Source organism: Mandrillus leucophaeus, unplaced genomic scaffold, assembly GCF_000951045.1.
Source record: "Mandrillus leucophaeus isolate KB7577 unplaced genomic scaffold, Mleu.le_1.0 Scaffold439, whole genome shotgun sequence".
Taxonomy (NCBI): Eukaryota; Metazoa; Chordata; class Mammalia; order Primates; family Cercopithecidae; genus Mandrillus; species Mandrillus leucophaeus.
Window position 1 is genome coordinate 39,391 of NW_012104687.1, and position 19,759 is coordinate 59,149.

A 19,759-nucleotide genomic window follows, 5' to 3' on the forward strand; every position below is an offset into this window, starting at 1 on the left:
ACAATAAAAACTGCTTCTTACAGAATCCTCAGGCAAAAGAAGTGTTGCGGCTCTTTTTCCATTTGTAATTCTTTTAGAGAATTCTCTAGGGTCTCACTGTGCTGCCCAGACTGGAGTGCGACACCGTGACCATAACTCACTGCAGCCTCAAACTCCTGGGTTCAAGCAATTCTCCCGCCTCAGCCTCCCAAGTAGTTAGGATTACAAGCATGTACCACCACCACATCCAGCTGATTTTTTTTTTTTTTTTTTTTTTAAGAAATGGGGTCTAACAGCCGGGTGCTATGGCTCACGCCTATAATCCCAACACTTTGGGAGGCCAAGGTGGGCAGATAACTTGAGGTCAGGAGTTTGAGACCACCATGGCCAGCAAGGTAAAACCCCATCTCTACTGAAAAAATACAAAAATTAGCCAGGTGTGGTAGCAGGTGCCTGTAATCCCAGATACTGGAAAGGCTAAGGCAGGAGAATCACTTGAACCTGGGAGGCGGTGATTGCAGTGATCAAGATTGCTCCACTGCACTCCAGTCAGGGAAACAGAGTGAGACTGTGTCTCAAAAAAAAAAAGAAAAGAAAAAAAAGGAAAGAAATGGGTCTTACTATGTTGCCCAGGCTGGTCCCAAACTCCCAGCCTCAAATGATTCTCCTATCTTGGCCTCTCAAAGTGCTGGGATTACAGGCATGAGCCAGTGCGCCCAGCCTCTTAATTTTACTTTTGACCTCTGGGTATCTGCACCCCTTTACTTCTTAGGGAGATGCTTCTGTGGGTAGGTTTGGTGGAAGACAGAAAGCAAGGGGCGAGGCTCTCTAGCACAGCCTGTATCATGAGACTCCACAGGAGAATGAAGCCCCACACAAAGTGATTCAAGCAAGTACTTTCACATCACCCAGAGGATGATGAAAAGACCATACTATCCTAGAGAACGCAGGAGAGAAGGTACCGATTGCCTTAGACAACAGGGTTGCATTTCCTCACTTGGGCCAGCCTCATACCCCAGCCCTGAACTTTCAATCTGGACACTTGGTCAGTGGTGAGAGAGTGGCCATGAGTCTAGCTGTGGCACCCTGAAGAGTATAGCAGCCACGCGGCCAGAAACACATTCATCTTTCACATACAATGACAGAAGTAAAAACATTTATTTTATCTTAAAAATCTGGTCCCACAAAAAGGCCAACACTTTTTTCAGTTCATGGTCTTGACCCTTCAAAAATGAAATCTTTCAACTGAGAGGTGAGTTAATAAAAGGAATTTCAGAGGTGCTTTCAGATTTCTTATAAACCAGTAAACCAAGCAACCCTGGACGTCTAGTTTACTGAGCTCCTTCTGCTAGTCATTCACAGTTCCTGAAGGAGAAAAGAAATTGTTTGCAGATAAGGCACTTTAGAAACCACCAAAGAGAAAACCCAAGTCTGCCAGGAGCGGCACTGTGAACCTGCGAGCCGAGAGGGCCACCAGCAGACAGAGTGCCGACTCCCACAGCCCCATGACAACAGCTTCCACCCTCCTGCCCCAACACTGTTCCGTCTGGCTTCCAGCACCCACTCTGGCTCTGTGTTGCCTACCTGGCCGAGAATACATGGGAACCAGACAACTGGCCAGAGATGAACACTGCTGCCTGAAGCTCAGGGCAGCTGCACACAGTGAGGAATCCCTTCAGAGGCCCCTGCTGCGGCACGCTGAAGGAGCAGTTCCTTTTGCAAAGATGAGTTAGTACGGATCAGCACATTAGCAAAGCAAAATATTTAAACATTTTCAAAAGCTGCTAATCCTTCCAGTTTCCCTCCTGATTGTGAGCTCAAGCTGCAGCCTCTAAACCTGCTAAACATCAGGAAGAAACCCCTCCTCTGGAGGGCAGATGGACTGAAGTGGCTACAGCCAGTGTGGGTACAGAAAGCTTCCCGCTGAACAGTGATCACATGACACCTGTAGACCCTGGGAAGGGCTGGTCTGAATCCAGGCAGCAAACTTAACCTATTCTTTTGCTTTGGGGGCTTGTGTTTAATAGGGGTCATCGCAATGGAAGAAGTCTCAGAATCTCTCTCATGTCAAGAGGACAGATGGGGACAAGGATCCTGGAGCTTTTCTTCTCCTGTGTTCTGGTTGCATACTTGAATCCCAGGAAACAGTGTGACATGGTGCCAATTTACTGCCCAACATGCCCAGTTTGTCAACAGAGCCAGACAAGGAGAGGAGAGACTCATGCTCCAAACACAGCCCAGCTGAGGAGTGCTTCTCCCTCCTTCCTTTGGCCCAGACGAGGGAGCTCCTTCCCAGAAGTCACATGAGGAAAAATTGTGCTCAGGTCAGAATTGGACCCAGCCTGTGCCGGGCTGGGTCTGGCTGGAAGTTGATCTGTAAAGAGAAGACAGGGAAGGGTGGGGGAGTTCAGATCTTTGAAAATCCAAAGCAGATAAAAGGCGGTTTCTCTCTGGACAGAAAAAGCTCTAAGAAGCCAGTTCCTAAATGTTCTAAAGCAGCAGTCAGCAAACTTTGGCACAGAGACCAAATCTGGCCCTCAATTTTTTTTTAAAATAGTTAATGTAACTGTATTTATCATTTTTGTGCGTGGTTTTGTTTTGTTTTGGTTTGAGACAGGGTCTCACTGTCATCCAGGCTGCAATGCAGTGGCACACTCAAGGCTAACTGCAGCCTCAACTTCTTGAGCTCAAACGATCCTCCTACCTCAGCCTCCCTAGTAGCTGGAACTACATGACCGGTTAATTTTTGTATTTCTTTTAGTAGAGACAGGGTTTTGCCATGTTGCCCAGGCTGGTCTCGAACTTCTGGCCTCAAGTGATCTGCCTGCTTCAGCCTCCCAAAGTGCTGGAAATACAGGTGTGAGCCAACACGCCTGGCCGAAGAGGCTTAACCCCTTTCCCATCTAGAAAAAAAGAGCGCAGCTCACTGCCAGCCCTCATTTAATTTTACATAAACACGCTCTTTGAGGCTGAAGCAAATCTGACTGATTTTCAATGTGAAAATAAAATATACAAAAACTGTTCTTGGAGTTATTCCAGAATCATCTGAATCATCAGAACTGTCTATTGTGGGAAAAATCGGACTCCTCAAATGAATCTTAGGCTAAAAACTGTTTAAGAACGATGTTAACATTACGAGTAAGAATGCTGCGTTTTCTAGGATTTGACATTTTCAGCAATCAATAATTACTGTATTTTGGGCCGGGCATGGTAGTTCATGCCTGTAATCCCAGCACTCTGAGAGGCTGAGGTAGGCGGACTGCCTGAACCTGAAAGGCAGAGTTTACAGTGAGCCAAGATCATGCCATTGCACTCCAGCCTGGGCAACAAGAGCGAAACTCCCTCTCAAAAAAAAAAAAAGGAAAAAAAAAAAGAAAAGAAAACATCCAAATTAAAACTGTTACTCCTAATCCTAACACCAGAAGGCAGGCATGTGGAACAATACAAGGTTTGTAGAGCAATGGCCCTGGCCCCAGTCCCCCACAGAACATGGCCCTCCTCACCCTGTAGATTTGGTAAAGTCTCCCCAGATGTCAGCGGTGGCAGGCTTGGGCTGTGGCCAGGGTACAGGAGCACCTCCTATTGATGTTCCCGAGTCCAAACCATAGGAAGAGAAGAGGGGACAGAGGAGTCAGAGACCTCTCTTTCTGGTTGTTTCCATGACCTAATCATAAGACTCAGTGAACAGTCTCATGACACCAGGTAGCTGGGAAAGCCACACCAAGACAAGTTTTTGGGCAACAAAACACCACTGGGTTGCCACACTTCCAGCATCTTCCCACCAGCCCTTGAGGGCTCTGGAGAAAAAGCAGAAAGCCACATACAAGGTGGAAGGAGGGGTGCCGGCGGAGTTGGGGTTAGTCTCACGTCATCTATCATGCATACCTGAAGCTGACTTTGTTATCAACCGTTCATGTTGAAATCTGTTTAAAATTTACTATAACCTGGTTCAGCTTCTTGAACGGAGAATGTCCACCAAAACTGCAAGATCATCTTCATACCAAGCCTGCACTACCATGTCTGGATCAACTAGCTGAGAACATTATGTGCCAGCCACGTGCCGAGTCCCAGGCCCCAAACTGGTTAGGGGTCAGGAAGAGCGTTCCCAAGAGCTCACACAGAAGCGCATTCCTATCTCTCCACCAAGGTGGGTGACACCATGGGGCTACAATGCCTGCTCTTGTGCTTTTCTGGCACCTCCCCCAGTGCTGCCATCTGTCCCTTCTGAAGGGCCTGTGTTTGCCACACTCCGCCTTCACATTAATTTGCTATTTCTAATCTGCTCTGGGCCAGGAGACCAGATAAAACTAGGGTCCTCAATGCTCACCAAGTGCTCAAGGCACATTATCTTCTGTGAACCTCACCCCAGCCTCTAGGGAAAGAGATTGGGACGAGCCATGTGACTGTGCAGGTCATTTCAGTTTCCATTCTCCTACCTCTAAAATGGTGAAAATAACAGAACTACTCCATAGGACTGGTGTGAGGATTAAATACCCATGGAATGCTTAGAACAAGTCCAGCATATAGTGGCAATAACGATATTAATAAAATGAGAGCTAACATTCAGTAAGCACTTAGAATGTTCCAAAAATTGTTCTAAGTGCTATACATAGATTAGTTTATTTGATCCCCACAAGAAACCTATATTTTAAGTATCATTACTTCCCCTATCCTACAGATGAGAAAAATGAGGCATGGAGAAGTGATTTTCTAAAGATCACAAAACTGGGCTGGGCACAGTGGCTCAGCCTGTAATCCCAGCACTTTGGGTGGCCAAAGCAGGTGGATCACCTGAGGTCAGGAGTTTGAGACCAGCCTGGCCAACATGGTGAAACCCCTGTCTCTACTAAAAATGCAAAAATTAGCCAGGCATGGTGGTGCACAGCTGTAATGCCAGCTACTTGGGAGACTGAGGCAGGAGAATTGCTTGAACCCAGGAGGCGGAGGTTGCCGTGAGTTGAGATCATGCCACTGCTCTCCAGACTGGGCAACAGAGTAAGACTCCATCTTAAAAATAAATAAGTAGGCCAGGCATGGTGGCTCATGCCTGTAATCGCAGCACTTTGGGAGGCCAAGGCGGGAGGATCACCTGAGGTCAGGAGTTCAAGACCAGCCCGACCAACATGGAGAAACCCTGTCTCTACTAAAAACACAAAATTAGCCAGCCGTGGTGGTACATGCCTGTAATCCCAGCTACTCAGGAGGCTGAAGCAGGAGAATCACTTGAACCTGGGAGGCAGAGGCTGCGGTGAGCTGAGATCATGCCGTCACACTCCAGCCTATGCAACAAGAGCAAAACTCCATCTCAGAAATAAAAAATAAAAATAAATTAATTAATAAAGATCACAAAGCTGGTAAGCTGAAATTTGAACCCAACCATATTGTTCATATAGTAAGTGCTTCATAAATGTTGCTATTTATGACTTATTATCTGACACCATTTTGTTTGTAGATATGCTAACTGCCTGTCTCAGACACCAGAACACAAGGCCTTGAGAACTAAAACTTGATGCTATACCTGCCAGTTGCCTAGAACTCTACCCGGCACACAGCAAGCACACCATATTAAAATTAAAATGCTGTTAAAAATGAATCAGCAAGGCCAGGTGTGGTGGCTCATGCCTGTAATCCCAGCACTTTGGGAGGCTGAGGCGGGCAGATCACAAGGTCAGGAGATCGAGGCCATCCTGACCAACATGGTGAAACCCTGCCTCTACTAAAAATATAAAACTTAGGTGGGCGTGGTGGTGCATGCCTGTAATCTCAGCTACTCGGGAGGCTGAAGCAGGAGAATCGTTTGACCCCAGGAGTCAGAGGTTGTGGTGAGCCGAGAACATGCCACTGCTCTCCAGCCTGGGTGACAGAGCAAGACTCCATCTCAAATAAATAAATAAATAAATAACCATCAGCAACCAAGGGATGGCCTAAGGTAGTAGCTCTCAGACTTTAGTCAACACACAAACATGAATAGACATAAGGCCTGGACAAAGTGGCTCACGCCTATAATCCTGGCACTTTGGGAGGCCAAGACGGGCGGAGCACCTGAGGTCGGGAGTTCAAGACCGGTCTGACTAACATGGAGAAACCCCGTCTCTACTAAAAATACAAAATTAGCTGGGTGTGGAGGCGCATGCCTGTAATCCCAGCTACTCGAGAGGCTGAGGCAGGAGAATCACCTGAACCCAGGAGGCAGAGGTTGCGGTGAGCTGAGATCATGCCATTGCACTCCAGCCTGCGCAACAAGAGCAAAAAGACTCCGTCTCAAAAAAAAAAAAAAAAGAATAGACATAAGAATGCAGATTCCTGCCCCTATCCCCCAGCGATGCCAAGGCAAGTGGTCCTATGACCCCACTCTGAGAAATAACGCTTAAAGAACAGTTCCCAGTACCAGGCAGGGGCTCTCTGACTGCCCCTTCTGCCACTCTCCAGGTTAGAGTATTCCCCCCAGGGCTGAAGCCTAAAGCTTGACCTCCAGATAGGGCAGCCGATGTTGGGGATGCTTAGGAATCAGCACAGCAGGAAGGCTTCCTGCCTGCAAGCTGGAGAGAGCTGTGGGCAGAAGGCAGGCTGGTAACAATCGCCCAGCCCGGGGAAGGCCAGGAGCATCAAGCTGGGCTGGGCAGGGTGGGGAGGTAGAGGCAAAGGGCTGGCACCCCAGCGTGGTCAGAGGCTGACACTAGACACTCACTTCCAGAATCCCAGGGTCTCCAAAGGGCTCCTCAGCACAAGCTGCCAGGGCAAATGCTCTCAGCTTTCCACACCCGAGGTGCTCACTCCAAACGAAATTTCATTTCCCACCACTCACCTTGGCATACCTTATGCTGTACCCATCTCCCTAAATACACCAGGTATCTAAAAGTCTTGGCCTCATTCATGTTCTCTCTGCCTGGAATGCCAACCACTCCTACTCTATCTGCCTCCTTCAAGGTCCAGATCAATGTCACCTCTTTCATGAAACCTCCCCAGATCACACTAGCTGATGGTGGGTCTAGGCCTACACATTTGGTCTCTGTGCTGTGACTCATCTCTCACACTACACGTGAGCAGAGACAGTGTCTCCATTACCCACTCACTCAGTACCCACTGAGCACACACTGGGAACCAGGAACTGACATGTTGATGATTTCACAGTAACAAACAAATCCCAGGTCCGGCCTCTCAGGGGAAGGCAGACGCCATAAAGGCCAAATAGAAGGAGCCCCTTACCAGCGTGTGCAGAATCAGCTTTGGGTGCCCGCCTTTCTTCTTTGACACGGACAGGTACTACATTACCAATCCATGTGTGTGACGGGGGGAAAACCATGGGGCCCAGCTGCCAGTGAGAAGAGGAGCACACAGGTACCGATCCAGCAGTCGCCCACTGAGCACTAACCTGAACTGGGAGCAACTGCTGGCTGGGTGAGGGATCCCCCTACAGCCAACTGCTCCCCAGGGGGAGGGATCAGGGTGGAAGTTTTGCCCCCTGGGGGAGGGGGAAGCAGGCTCAGCCCTCCTGTGCTGGCAGGCCGGGCTCGGGGATTCCCGGCTGCTCCTTCCTTCTTCTTCATGTTCTAAACAGGGAAGAGGAATGCAAATCAGCCAGTTCTGCTGCAGTCCCAGTGCTACCAGAAAACCCCACGAGGAGGGCCAAGGTGACCCCAGAGCCCTAACATCTGTCTAACCAAAAGATGGTCCTACCTAGCATTGTTATGAGCTACACTTAGTGCATCATCATTCTGAATCTATCACAAATAAGGTCCATTTTAAAACCCAGCACCCCACTTCATTCATCAGGGAAATGCAGATCAAAGCTATAATGATAAACCATTACACACTCACCAGAATGGCTAAAATGTAGATTATCAAGTATTGACTATGACATGGAGTAACCATTCATGTGCTGCTGATCGAAGTGTAAACTGGTAAAACTACTTTGAAAAATTACTTGAAAGGATCTATAAAGCTCAACATAGGAACTTAAACTTATGACTCTGCAATTCCACTCCTAGATATAAACCAACAGAAATCATACATATATGCACCAAAAGACATGAACTCAAACATCTACAGCAGCACTATTTGTAATCGCCCCAAACTGGAAACTACCCAAATGTCCATCATCAGTAAAACATAAATAAATTGGATGAATTCTCACAATGGTACATGCCACAACAGTGAGAATGAACAAACTACACACAACACCATGGATGACTCTCACAAAAATTACATTGAGTAAGAGAAAGAAATCATCCCAAAACAGGATTAGGTGTATGATTCAACTTATGAAAGTTAAGAACAAACGAAACCTACGGTATGTGAAGTCAGTATAGGGTTACTCAGGGTAGTTACTGGGAGGGGCCAGGAGAGGTGTTTCCAGAGTGCTGACTATCTTTTGCATCTTCAGCGAGGTGCAAGTTTATAAATTGGGTTGTTTTGTTTTGTTTTTTTGATCCAGAGTTTTGCTTTTGTTGCCCAGGCTGGAGTACAATGGCTTGATCTTGGCTCACTACAACCTCCGCCTCCCGGGTTCAAGCAATTCTCCTGCCTCAGCCTCCCGAGTAGCTCGGATTACAGGCATGCACCACCACGCCCGGCTAATTTTGTATTTTTAGTAGAGACGGGGTTTCTCCATGTTGGTAAGGGTTGTCTTGAACTCCCGACCTCAGGTGATCCACCCGCCTCGGCCTCCCAAAGTGCTGGGATTACAAGTAGGAGCCACCACTCCTGGCCTATAAATTAGGTTTTTAAAATTTCACTAAGTTCTGCACTTATGATTTGTACACTTTTTTACATGCATATTATACTTCAAGAAAATGCTTAAAAAAAAACTGAGCACCAAGCATGAGCCAGAAACCAGCACAAGTCACACAGATGAAGATAATATGTTCCCTACTTGTAAGGAAAGCAGCAGCTTAATAGAATAGTAAGTCCAGCCCTGAAGTCAAAAGACCTCAAAGACCTCAGTGTGAGTACAGCTGTGCCAGTTATTTGTAGCTCTGTGACCCTGGGCAAGTCCCCAACCCTCCCTAAGCCTCCATTTCCTCATCTCACGGAGGAAAGGGAGATGTTTAATTCACATGAGAAATGCCTAAAAACACTACCTGGCCCACAGCTGGTGCTCATTAAATGTTAGTTTCCTCCAAGCGAGAGAAAGAATCGCATCCCAACCAGTCCACTGGATTGGACTTGCATTTCTCTCTTAAGGGCCAGCTGGCCAACTTCAAGGATCCCAAATCACCAGCACGAAGCAGAAAAGAGGAGAAAGAGATGGTAAGTAAAGAGGAAAAGCATTATTTTAGCGTTACAAAGCTTCTTCAAAAAACAAATCCATCTCAACACAGTATTCCTGGCAAAAACAAAAACCAATCCACTTGGTCCTTGGGTGCCCCCAATCATGAGTCTGACCTCATCTCCCCTCTCCACCCTTGCAGCCAGGTAAAGGTCAACTTTAGGCGGCCCGGCCCAACCTGTTCCTATGAACAGGAACTGACCGGGGGAAGCCAGAGGTAGAGCAGCTCAGAACAAAGACACAGGAGCCAGGACAACACCATCAGCAGAAGCTGCCCAGGACTCCCAGTGTCCACCTCAACGCCTTCCTGCCAGAACTCTCCCAAATCTTCCTCATTCAAGACACAGCCTGGGATGAGCACATGGGTCCCTCCTGATGCACTATAATAGCTAGGACAGAAGCACCACTTCCGGCAGCAAATGACTGATGCTCCTTCTCAGCTCAGAGGCTTTGCACCTGCTGGTCCTCTTTGATCACTCTTCCGTTGCCTACAGGTCCCTTCTTCCAGTAAGCCTTACTTGGTTCCCAACTCTATGGGCTGCATGCCCTTCCTCTAGGGGCCCACGGCACCCAGGGCATCCCTTAGTTATGGAACCTTTCCTGCCATGTTGTAATTACATTTTTACCTGCCTGTCTCAGTTTAACTCTGAGTTCCACAAGAATAGAGGTCTCTCGTTCACCCCTGGTGCAGGACCTGGCACAAGGCAGATGCTCACTAAACATCTGCTGAACTGAAGGAGCTGAACCGTAAGAAGAGCGATGGGCTCTGGGTGGCCACAAGTATCACGTGACCATGGCCACCACAGTCAAGCAAGGGTGGAACTCACTGCGATGTTAAGCTTGATGGTCTGGCCCTCCTTGAAGCCCAGGTCCAATTTAGGGCCTTGGTCTGGGTTCTGGGCTTGTTTTGCAAATTCACACTGCTGTTTCACCCACCTGGGGAGAGAACATGAGGAAAAAGGTGAGGAAGGAAGAGACCAGCCGCCCTGCAATCACTGGCTAACTTCACTACTGCCTGCCATCAGTCCAGGCTGAGCCTCGTAGTGAGACGGGGTGGCAGAAAGAGTGCAGGCTTGGGAGTGAGGCCTGAATTCAAATCCTGCTCTGACACTTAAGTAGCTGCATGCACATTGGTTTCCTCGTCAGCAAAATATGCCCACAATTCTATAGGTCTTCAAGATGGCTACGAGTTCAGTGAGATCACTCATGTAGAGGGTCCTAACACTGTCTCTAGGACACATGTGAGAGCCTGCCCCTCCCTCTACAGCATGTGGCACAAGAACTAAGATGCGGTCTCCACACACCCTCAAACACTCAGAAGGTAGACAGGGAGACAAGACAGATACCCAGAAGTAGAGGGCAACACAAAGCTCCCCCACCCTCCATACCACACCACACAGCAGCACCAGGTCAGGGAAGAGCCAGAGGCGCCCACATGAGTGGCCAGGCATAGCCCACTCACTGGCAGCCTGAGTTCAAGCCCTGCAGATGGTGGAGGAGGACTTCCTGCCCTATCTCTTAGCTTCAGAAAAGGACATCAGAGCATCTGCTGGGTGCCCTGGGAATCCAAGCGCCACTGATGACATGGAGGAGCAGGCCCAGAAAGGCCACAGGAGGCTGATGAGGACTCTGACTGCTCAGGGGCCTGGTAAGGGAAGACAGGTGGCAGGCCCGAAGGCTGGGATGGTAGAGATGGGCCTCGGGTAAAGGACAAGACTTTACAGCAGAGATGAACATTGGCAGAGCAGACAGGTGGCTTGCCCTGGGTTCTCCTGAGTCTCTGCTGCCAGACAAATCACACACAACCACTTGGGTATCCTAACCTGGGAGATCATTCTGTCCAGGGCAAGAAGGGAGGGGCATGAGCATGTGTCTCCCAGAACCACTCACTTGAAATGGTCCTGCAATGCAACATTGAAGTCAAAGGCATCACCTCGGTCCCCGAAGCCAATTCCAATAAACGCCCGTCGCCCTGGGGGACAACACATGATCAATCCCACCTTCCACAGGCTGAGAAAACCTTTCCCAAGAGGAGGAAGCACCAGGACCCATGCCTACCATTTCCATCTTCGATGCGGATCACGAAGTACCTGCTGGAGTCCGTCACACTCTCCACAGCTGTGCCAGGAAACTGATCCACCGGGGCCTGAGCAAACAGCTCCCCTGAAAGCACAGGTTAGGTTGAGCGCTGAGCCCTGAGCCCCCTTCCAGCCAGGTGTTTCTACCAGACTACTGGGCCTTTTTCCCGCAAGGTATCTCTAGCCAGCTGGGACAGATCGGCAAATCTTACTCTGGAATTCAAATCAAATCCATTCTTGCTAAAGGGAAGACACAGAAAATATAACTAAGGAAAGGCTTAAGTCAGAGATAGCTTACAGGTCAAATCTAGCCCAGTTTAGTATTCTGCCTGGCTTCTCTTAAAATTAAGCTCTATTAATGCTGAGCCTCCAAGCCACCCTGAGCAGCTGGAGCTGCTAGCCCATCCATTCCATCTGCTTTACCCACTTATATTACCTGAACCCTGAGTGTCCTAGAACAGGTGAGCCCTGACCTAGGTAATCACACCTGCTGAAGAGGCCCAGTACATGAGGCAGGACTATAAGAGGGGCCAGTAAGCCCCGAGGAAATAAGGGAGGAAGTTTTCACACCCATAGGGAATCTGAAGCAGGCTGATTTAATTCAATCTGAGACAGGGCAAGCATGACTACCTTTAAAAGGAGCCCTTGTGAAACACATCACCTTGTCAACTACAGCACTCGACAGGTGCAGCGCAACATAAAATTTCCACGAGCATTTATGAGTGGCATCAGTTTTTCGTATGTGCTGACGTCTGTTGCTTTTAGTATTTTTTGTTTTGTTTTTTAGAAACAGGGTCATGGACTGGGTGTGGTCCCAGCACTTTGGGAGGCTGAGGTGGGGTGCATTGCTTGAGCCCAGGAATTTGATTTATACCTTTTTTTTTTTTTTTTTTTGCCTGAGATAGAGTCTCCCTCTGTCGCCCAGGCTGGAGTGCAGCAGCGCGATCTCGGCTCACTGCAACCTCCACCTCCCAGGTTCAAGTGATTCTCCTGCCTCAGCCTCCCAAGCAGCTGGAATTACAGGCATGCACCTCCACACGAGGCTAATTTTTGTATTTTTAGTAGAGACAGTGTTTCATCATGTTGGCCAGGCTGGTCTTGAACTCCTGACCTCAGGTGATCCGCCCACCTCGGCCTCCCAAAGTGCTGGGATTACAGGCGTGAGCCACTGCGCCCGGCCGAGCCCAGGAATTTGAGACTAGCATGAGCAAGATGGTGAAACCTGATCTCTAGAAAAAATATAAAAATAAGCCAGGCATGGTGGCACGCACATTTAGTTCCAGCTCCCTGGGAGGCTGAGGCAGGAGGATCCCTGACCCCAGGAGTTGGAGGCTGCAGTGAGCTGAGATTGTGCCACTGCACTCCAGCCAAGGTGACAAAAAAAAAGAAGAAACAGGGTCTGGGCTCTGTTGCCCAGATTGAAGTGCAATGTGCAGTGCATCATAGCTCACAGCAGCCTCAAACTCCTGGGCTCAAGTAATCTTCCCGCTTCAGCCTCTCACGTAGCTAGGAATACAGGCACATGCCACCATGCCCACTCAATTTCTTTTGTTAGAGACAGGGTCTTCACATGTTGCCCAGGCTGGTCTCTAACTCCTGGTCTCAAGCCATCCTCCCACCTTGGCCTCCCAAAGCCATGGGATTAGAAGCATGAGTCACCATACCTGGCTGGTGCTTTAAGTATTTAATCAAATATCTTCTATTGAATCCTGTGGTTTAGAGAGAACTTTGTTTTTTGGGTTGGTTGTTTTTTTTTTTTTCCAAGGCAGAGTTTCACTCTTATTGCCCAGGATGGAGTGCAATGGCACAATCTCGCCTCGCTGCAACCTCTGCCTCCCAGGTTCAAGCGATTCTCCTGCCTCAACCTCCTGAGTAGCTGTGTTTACAAGCATGCACCACCATGCCCGGCTAATTTTGTATTTTTAGTACAGACGAGGTTTCTCCGTGTTGGTCAGGCTGGTCTCGAACCCCTGACCTCAGATGATCTGCCCGCATTGGCCTCCCAAAGTGCTGGGATTACAGGCGGGTGAGCCACCGTGCCTGGCCTGTTTTATTTTCTTTTTGTTTTCTTTTTGAGACAGTCTTGCTCTGTCACCCATGCTAGAGTGCAATGGTGCAATCTCGGCTCACTGCAACCTCTACCTCCTTGGTTCAAGTGATTCTTGTGCCTTAGCCTCCCAAGTAGTTGGGATGACAGGTGTACACCACTACACCTGGCTAATTTTTGCATTTTTATTAGAGACAAGGTTTTGTCATATTGCCCAGGCTGCTCTGGAATTCCTGGGCTCAAGCGATCCACCTGTCTTGGCCTCCTACAGTGAGGGGATTACAGGCATGAGCTACGTGCCGGGGCTAGAGGTAATTTTGTAATCAAGGCTGAACTGATTCAAAACCAACAGCCCTAGAGTCTGCAGTTTCTTGTCAATTTATCTGCCTTCTGTTCCAACCTTACCAAGATGCCTTCAGCCTACAGCAGTAATTCTCAATCGGGGTGATTTTGCTCCCCTGTCCCCAAGAGACATCTGGCAATGTCTAGAGATAATTTTGATGGTCACAACTTGGGGGGTGCTACTGACATCTGCTAGACAGAGGCCAAGAATGCTGTAAAATATCCTCATTGGGCTCCACAGCTCCCCGAAACAAAGACTCATCTGGCCCCAAGTGTCAACAGTGCTGAAGCTGAGAAAGCCTGGCCTAGAGTGATATGCTCATTACCTCATGGGAAAGTTAGAGACTAACATGACCCAGCCATGACCCTGAGCTAAGAGCACCTTGGGGTGGGTCCCACAGGGGAGGCTCAGCCCTAGGCAGTGGCTGTTACATTAGGGAGTCATGTTAAAGTCACAGCTGGCCGGGGCACAGTGGCTCACACCTGTAATTCCAACACTTTGGGAGGCCAAGGCGGGCGCATCACGAGGTCAGGAGTTCAAGAACAGCCTGGCCAATATGGTGAAACTCCGTCTCTACTAAAAACACACACAAAAAAATTAGCTGGGCGTGGTGGTAGGCGCCTGTAATCCCAGCTACTCGGGAGGCTGAGGCAGAGAACTGCTTGAACCCGTGAGGCGGAGGTTGCAGTGAGCCGAGATCGTGCCACTGCACTCCAGCCTGGGTGACCAAGCAAGACTCCATCTAAAAAACAAAATTTTTTTCAAATAAATAAAGTCACAGTTACCAAATTCCCCAGAGAACAACAGGTGGTACCATTCTCTTATGACACTACCTGGGGTGTCCCAGCAATTCTCCAGCTAAAATTCTCTGGTCTGGCCATGGCAGCTGCCTCTTCAAACTCCTCTGCCGCCAATACCCAAGTTCCCAAAGAACAAATCAACGCTTTGGGTTGCCTCGCAGTCCATAAAGCAATTAGAGAAATATCCGCTCACTTCCTATTCTCCAACAGTCTTATGAAGGAGGAACTAATACGATCCCCATTTCAACACGGAGGAGGCCAAGGCTCCAGAGGTCATGTGGCTCACCCCACGTCCAGTAGCTCAGGCAGAACATAGTTCTGAGAAGAGGCAGCCAGTTCTGTCTCTAAACTTTTGCACTTTCTTCTGCTCTACAAAGGAAAATCTCTACACATTACAAAAAATAAATGACCGAATGTTGTGGCACCTGACTGAGCAGGCACTGTGTCCGACCCCACTCGGGGTCTCAGCAGGGGGATTTCAGGCACACTGCCCTCCACAGCTCACCCAGATGCACTGGTGGCCCAGCACTTCTGAAGTTTCCCCCAAGACGATCTCTGCCACCTGACCCCAACACAACCCAGCTCGGCTTGTCCTCTCACTATAGAAAGAGCTGAGTAAGACAGTTTCCAGCTTCTTCAGTTAATGGGTGTGGTCAGCTCTGGGAGTTACCGCTGCGTTGATAAACAATTCCTCAGTAGGAAGCAGAGCCCAGCAGCAGAGAGCTGTGCATCCTCACCCGCCTGTCTTCAAGGCCACTTCCAGGGCTTCCTTCTTCCTACCAGGACCAAGCTGTGGTCTCCTCTCCTTGGCCTCCACATTTTCCTGAGGACTCCTAAAAGGAACTGGTGTTTGACATGAAATACTTGTTTTTACACCTGGAGACAGTACTTTCTACAACTAAGGTGGGAGAAAGGTACAGCTTAAAGCCTGGCCAGACCAGACCACCTCTCCCTTCACAAAGTGGGAGCGCAGCCCCTCAGCTAGGTGCGGCCTCCCTTGCGGTTACCTGAGGTCCTGTCCTCCAGCTTGATGTAGGCCATCTGCCCCTTTGCAGTGATCCTCAGCCGGCCACTCCATGATGGCTGGTCCAGCTGCCACTCCGCGGCCCTAAGGGAACAAACACCACTGAACCTCTGCCAGAGGCTCCTGCTGCGTGACCCCAATGCTGGGGATGGAAAGGGCTGCTTATTCTAGCCCAAGAGTTGGCAAACATTTTCTGTCAAGAGTCAGACAGTAAATATCTTCGGCTTTGCAGGGCACACAGCCTGTCACAACAAGGCCGCTCTGCTGCTGTAGAGTAAAAGCAGTACAGAACATGCACGTGGTGATGCTTTAGGTATCAACTATTTTCTACTGAGCACAGCTGTATTTCAATCGAAGTGTAGACATTGAAATCTGAAATTCATATAATGTTCCCAGTATGAAACACTCTCCTTTAAACATTTTCCCAACTATTTAAAAAATGTAAAAACCATTCTTAGGTGTGAACCATACAAAAATACAGTGGGTTGTCACTTGGTGACCCCCTCTCTAGACCACAGTGTCCTCCTCCGAGTAGGACTTCCTTCCAGTTTCCTTTCTATAGAAGCAGCAGTTGCAGGGGCCTGATTCTGTTTCTGACATTGCTTGACTGCAGTGATCAGAGTGACCATTTGAGAAAAGTGAGACTATCTCGAAAGAAAAAGTCAGCATGGAGCAATCACCAGAAGAGAAAAGGAGAACAGAAAAGCGAATGGGAGCTTAGGAAGAAACCCAGGAAACCATTAACTTACAGCAATGCCTCTTTTGGCTCTGGTTTGTTTGAAATGGGGTCTCACTCTGTCACCCAGGCTGAAGCGCAGTGGTGCAACCACAGCTCACTGAAGCCTCAACCTCCCGAGCCCAAGAGATCCTTCCACCTCAGCCTCCTGAGGAGCTGGGACTACAGGTGTGTGTACCAACACACCAGGCTAATTAAAAAAAACAAAATTTAGAGATAGGCTCTCACTATGTTGTCCAGGCTGGTCCTGAGGTATTAGGCTGAAGGGATCCTTCCACCTAGGCATCCCAAAGTGTTGGGATTACAGGCGTGAGCCACCACAGCCAGCTGTTTTGACTCTTTTAAAGCATTAACTTCACATTTTAGTTCTAAGAAAAGGTCAGTAAAATCCCCAAATAGCAAGAACCGCAGGTGTTTCCAGGAGGCTTTTCTTGGAAGTCCCTGTGCCAGTTCTCAAGAACCCTGGACGCGGCTATCTTGAGGGCTGCACAAATGCAGATTTGTCAATTCACAAATCAGCAGACTCAGTTCCAGTTCCTCTTACTAGGCCTGAGATTCAGGCTAAGGAGAGCTCCAAGACTTAATTGCAGGCACTGGTAGTTTCCTCTAAGCTAAACCAGCCAGCCCTGACAATCCATAACCTCACTCTCTGGGGCACCAAGAGGAACCAAACCCATCCTACTAAAGACCCGATAGGGGGCCGAGCGTGGTGGCTCATGCCTGTAATCCCAGCACTTTGGGAGGCCCGAGGCGAGTGGATCAGGATCACTTGAGGTTGGGAGTTCGAGACCAGCCTGACTAACATGCAGAAACCTCGTCTCTACTAATAACACAAAATTAGTCGGTAGTAGTGGTGTATGGCTGTAATCCCAGCTACTCTGGAGGCTGAGGCAGGAGAATCGCTTGGATTCGGGAGGCGGAGGTTGCAGTGAGCCGAGATCGCGCGCCACTACACTCTTAGCCTGGACAAGAGGGAAACTCTGTCTCAAAAAAAAAAAAAAAAAAAAAGACCCAACAGAGGATAGGGCTGGACGACCATCAATGGTTTGATGGTCCAACTACAGTTTGATGACAGAAAACAAATGTATTTTGGTTACTGTTGTTTTTAACACTATTTTAAAATATGTCATGAATGTAATGTTCACTAATACATCTTTCCACCATAAAATCAGCTATGAGCCCACGGTAACACAATGGAAAGTAACAAGAGGATATGTGGACGCTCCATCATTCTTGGGGTGCAGGCCAATCCCGTATTTCCGAAAAACTTGGACAACCATCACCTTCAATAGCCACCCAGGCCCCCGCAAATATGAACACTCCTCACCACCACTCAGTGGCACAAAATAGCCATAGGCCAGGGTGTCTGTATGAAGTGTATCGTTGCTTCGTTTAATATTTTTCGTCTTGTTTTGATAGATAACACATACAAAGGGTAGTAAAATGCAAACAGTACAAAAGGGAAAGGAAGTCTCCTTCCAAGGGCGGTTCCCCTCCCCTAGGGCAGTTTCCTGTGTTCCCTTGCAGAGATACTCTGTATGTTTACAAGCGTGTGTGTTTATTCGTCTCAGGTAGAGATCAGAGAAATGTAGATGGGGTCCTCCCAACTGCTCCAGGCTGTGATCAAGGGTGAAATTCGTGCGAAGGGATCTGGGCAGGAAGGGGTCCCCAGGCTTTGACTGTCAGCTTAAAGCTCCCTGGGACCGGTCCTTTCAGCCGGCTCTGGGCTCCCCTCCCCTCCTCTCGGATATTTCCGTCTGTGATAGGGTACCTCCCCGCTTAAGGCTTTTCGAGGATCCCTTCAAGGCCACCGGTTAGCGCTGAAAGAGAAGCGTCTGTGACATCACCACCCCCGACCAAGTTTAGGGTACCTGGCAGCCCACCGGGGTCCCTAAGCGCTAGATACGGCTTTAACGCCCTCCCCGCCGCCAGGAGTTTCGCGCGTCGTACTGAGACGGGCGAAACTCTGGGTCCGCCTCCCTGCTCGGGCCTGGAACTGGAAGAAGCAGCAGCATTAGCTCCCCCTCGCCCCAAAACTGGCCAGGGCTGTCCTCGGTTCCCGCAGTGGGTGTGTCCGGGTGGCGGAGAAAGGGTTAAATCGGAGCTAGCCTAGTCTGGCGGCGGGAAATCACCTGTAGCCACGGTTGGTAGCCCGCGGAGGGATGCGGTAGACGTGGACGTCAGGCTTGACACAGAGCACCGACTCGTACCCACTCTCCTCCATCGCGACGCCTGGAGCCCACCGGACTTCCGGCTCCTTCCACCGTTCCTCTGTCCGACGGACGGAAGCGGTGCGACTCTGTGACCAGGTTTCGGCTAGAGCGGCAGCTCGCGGGCCTCAGCACTGCCTCGTTTGTGCGCCCTCTGCAGGAAACCCCGCTGAAGACACGCGGCGGGAGACCTTCGGAGGCTTCTCTCTCCCTCCAGACGCTTCTCTCTCCCTCCAGACACCCTCGGACGCAGAGAAAGAGACCGGCGCCCGCCATAGATGGACCCCTCCATATCCCATGGTCTGGGTGTGGATCATCCCCATCGCTTCAGTTCTTAGGCCTGGGGCCCAGTTGGCCGAGAGGCAAAGCCGTAGCCCACACTGCAGCATCTCTGTCCTCCAGCCTTTGCTGCGGCGCCTCCTCTACCTGAATATCCTTCCCTCTCCTGACTAAGGGTCAGCTGGCCACCCGACCCACCACACTAAGTGGATGCCCTTAGCCTACCACCCTCCATGCTTCCCCTATGAGAACCCATTTATGTGCTCAGAGCCCCGTGTGGCCAAACCTCAACAACGAGTTGTATTCAAAGAAGTAAAGTTTGGTAACGCAAGTAATTTACGAAGATTTCCAGGCCGGGCGCCGTGGTTCACGCCTGTAATCCCAGCAGTTGGGGAGGCTGAGGCAGGCGGATCACCTGAGGTCAGGAGTTCGAGACCAGCGTGGCCAACATGGTGAAACCCCGTCTCTACTAAAAATACAAAAATTAACCGGGCTTGGTGGCGTATGTCTGTAGTCCTAGCTGCTTGGGAGGCTGAGGCACTAGAACAGCATGAATCCGGGATGCGGAAGTTGTGGTGAGCTGAAATTGTGCCACTGCACCTCAGCCTGAGTGACAGAGCGGGACTCTGTCTCAAAAAAAGAAAAAAAAGAAGAAGAAGAAGAAGAAGAAGAATTCTAGTCTTAGATTTCTCCCAGAATATTCTAGGAGATACAATGTCTACCATAGCCAAATTCTCAAAATCCCTCCTTTCCCACCATTCTCTCATTCTTTCCTCCAGTTGAGGGCCTACCATGTGCCAGCCCCTATGTAGGGTGCAGCTGATCCCAAATCTCTGACTCACTGAACACCCCAAACTTTCCCCACCCCTTCTTTCCTTTTCTCTCTCACTCTCTCTCCTTCTCCTTTTTACTTTTTTTTTTTTTTCCCAGACGAAGTCTCACTCTATCGCCCAGGCTGGAGTGCAGTGGTGCAATCTCGGCTCACTGCAACCTCC

The 19,759-nt window shown here is 49.4% G+C and overlaps 1 protein-coding gene across 4 annotated transcripts; it reads right to left on the bottom strand.

Annotated features, from left to right (window-relative positions):
* Nucleotides 1-1,113: 1,113 nt before the first annotated feature.
* On the bottom strand, nt 1,114-18,583 carry NECAP2 (NECAP endocytosis associated 2). Of its 4 annotated transcripts, none has more exons than XM_011993935.1 (8): nt 18,486-18,583; nt 15,523-15,623; nt 11,306-11,410; nt 11,138-11,219; nt 10,075-10,183; nt 7,352-7,529; nt 3,483-3,558; nt 1,114-2,353 (listed from the first exon to the last, which is right to left on the bottom strand). In XM_011993935.1, exons 1-8 carry the CDS (start codon nt 18,497-18,499, stop codon nt 2,305-2,307), a joined length of 714 nt encoding a protein of 237 aa, XP_011849325.1. In that variant the 5' UTR covers nt 18,500-18,583; the 3' UTR covers nt 1,114-2,304. The 4 variants fall into 4 exon arrangements, with proteins under 4 accessions (XP_011849325.1, XP_011849323.1, XP_011849322.1 ...); XM_011993933.1 differs by having other exon boundaries at nt 18,408-18,583; XM_011993932.1 differs by lacking the exon at nt 3,483-3,558 and having other exon boundaries at nt 18,408-18,583.
* Nucleotides 18,584-19,759: the final 1,176 nt, after the last annotated feature.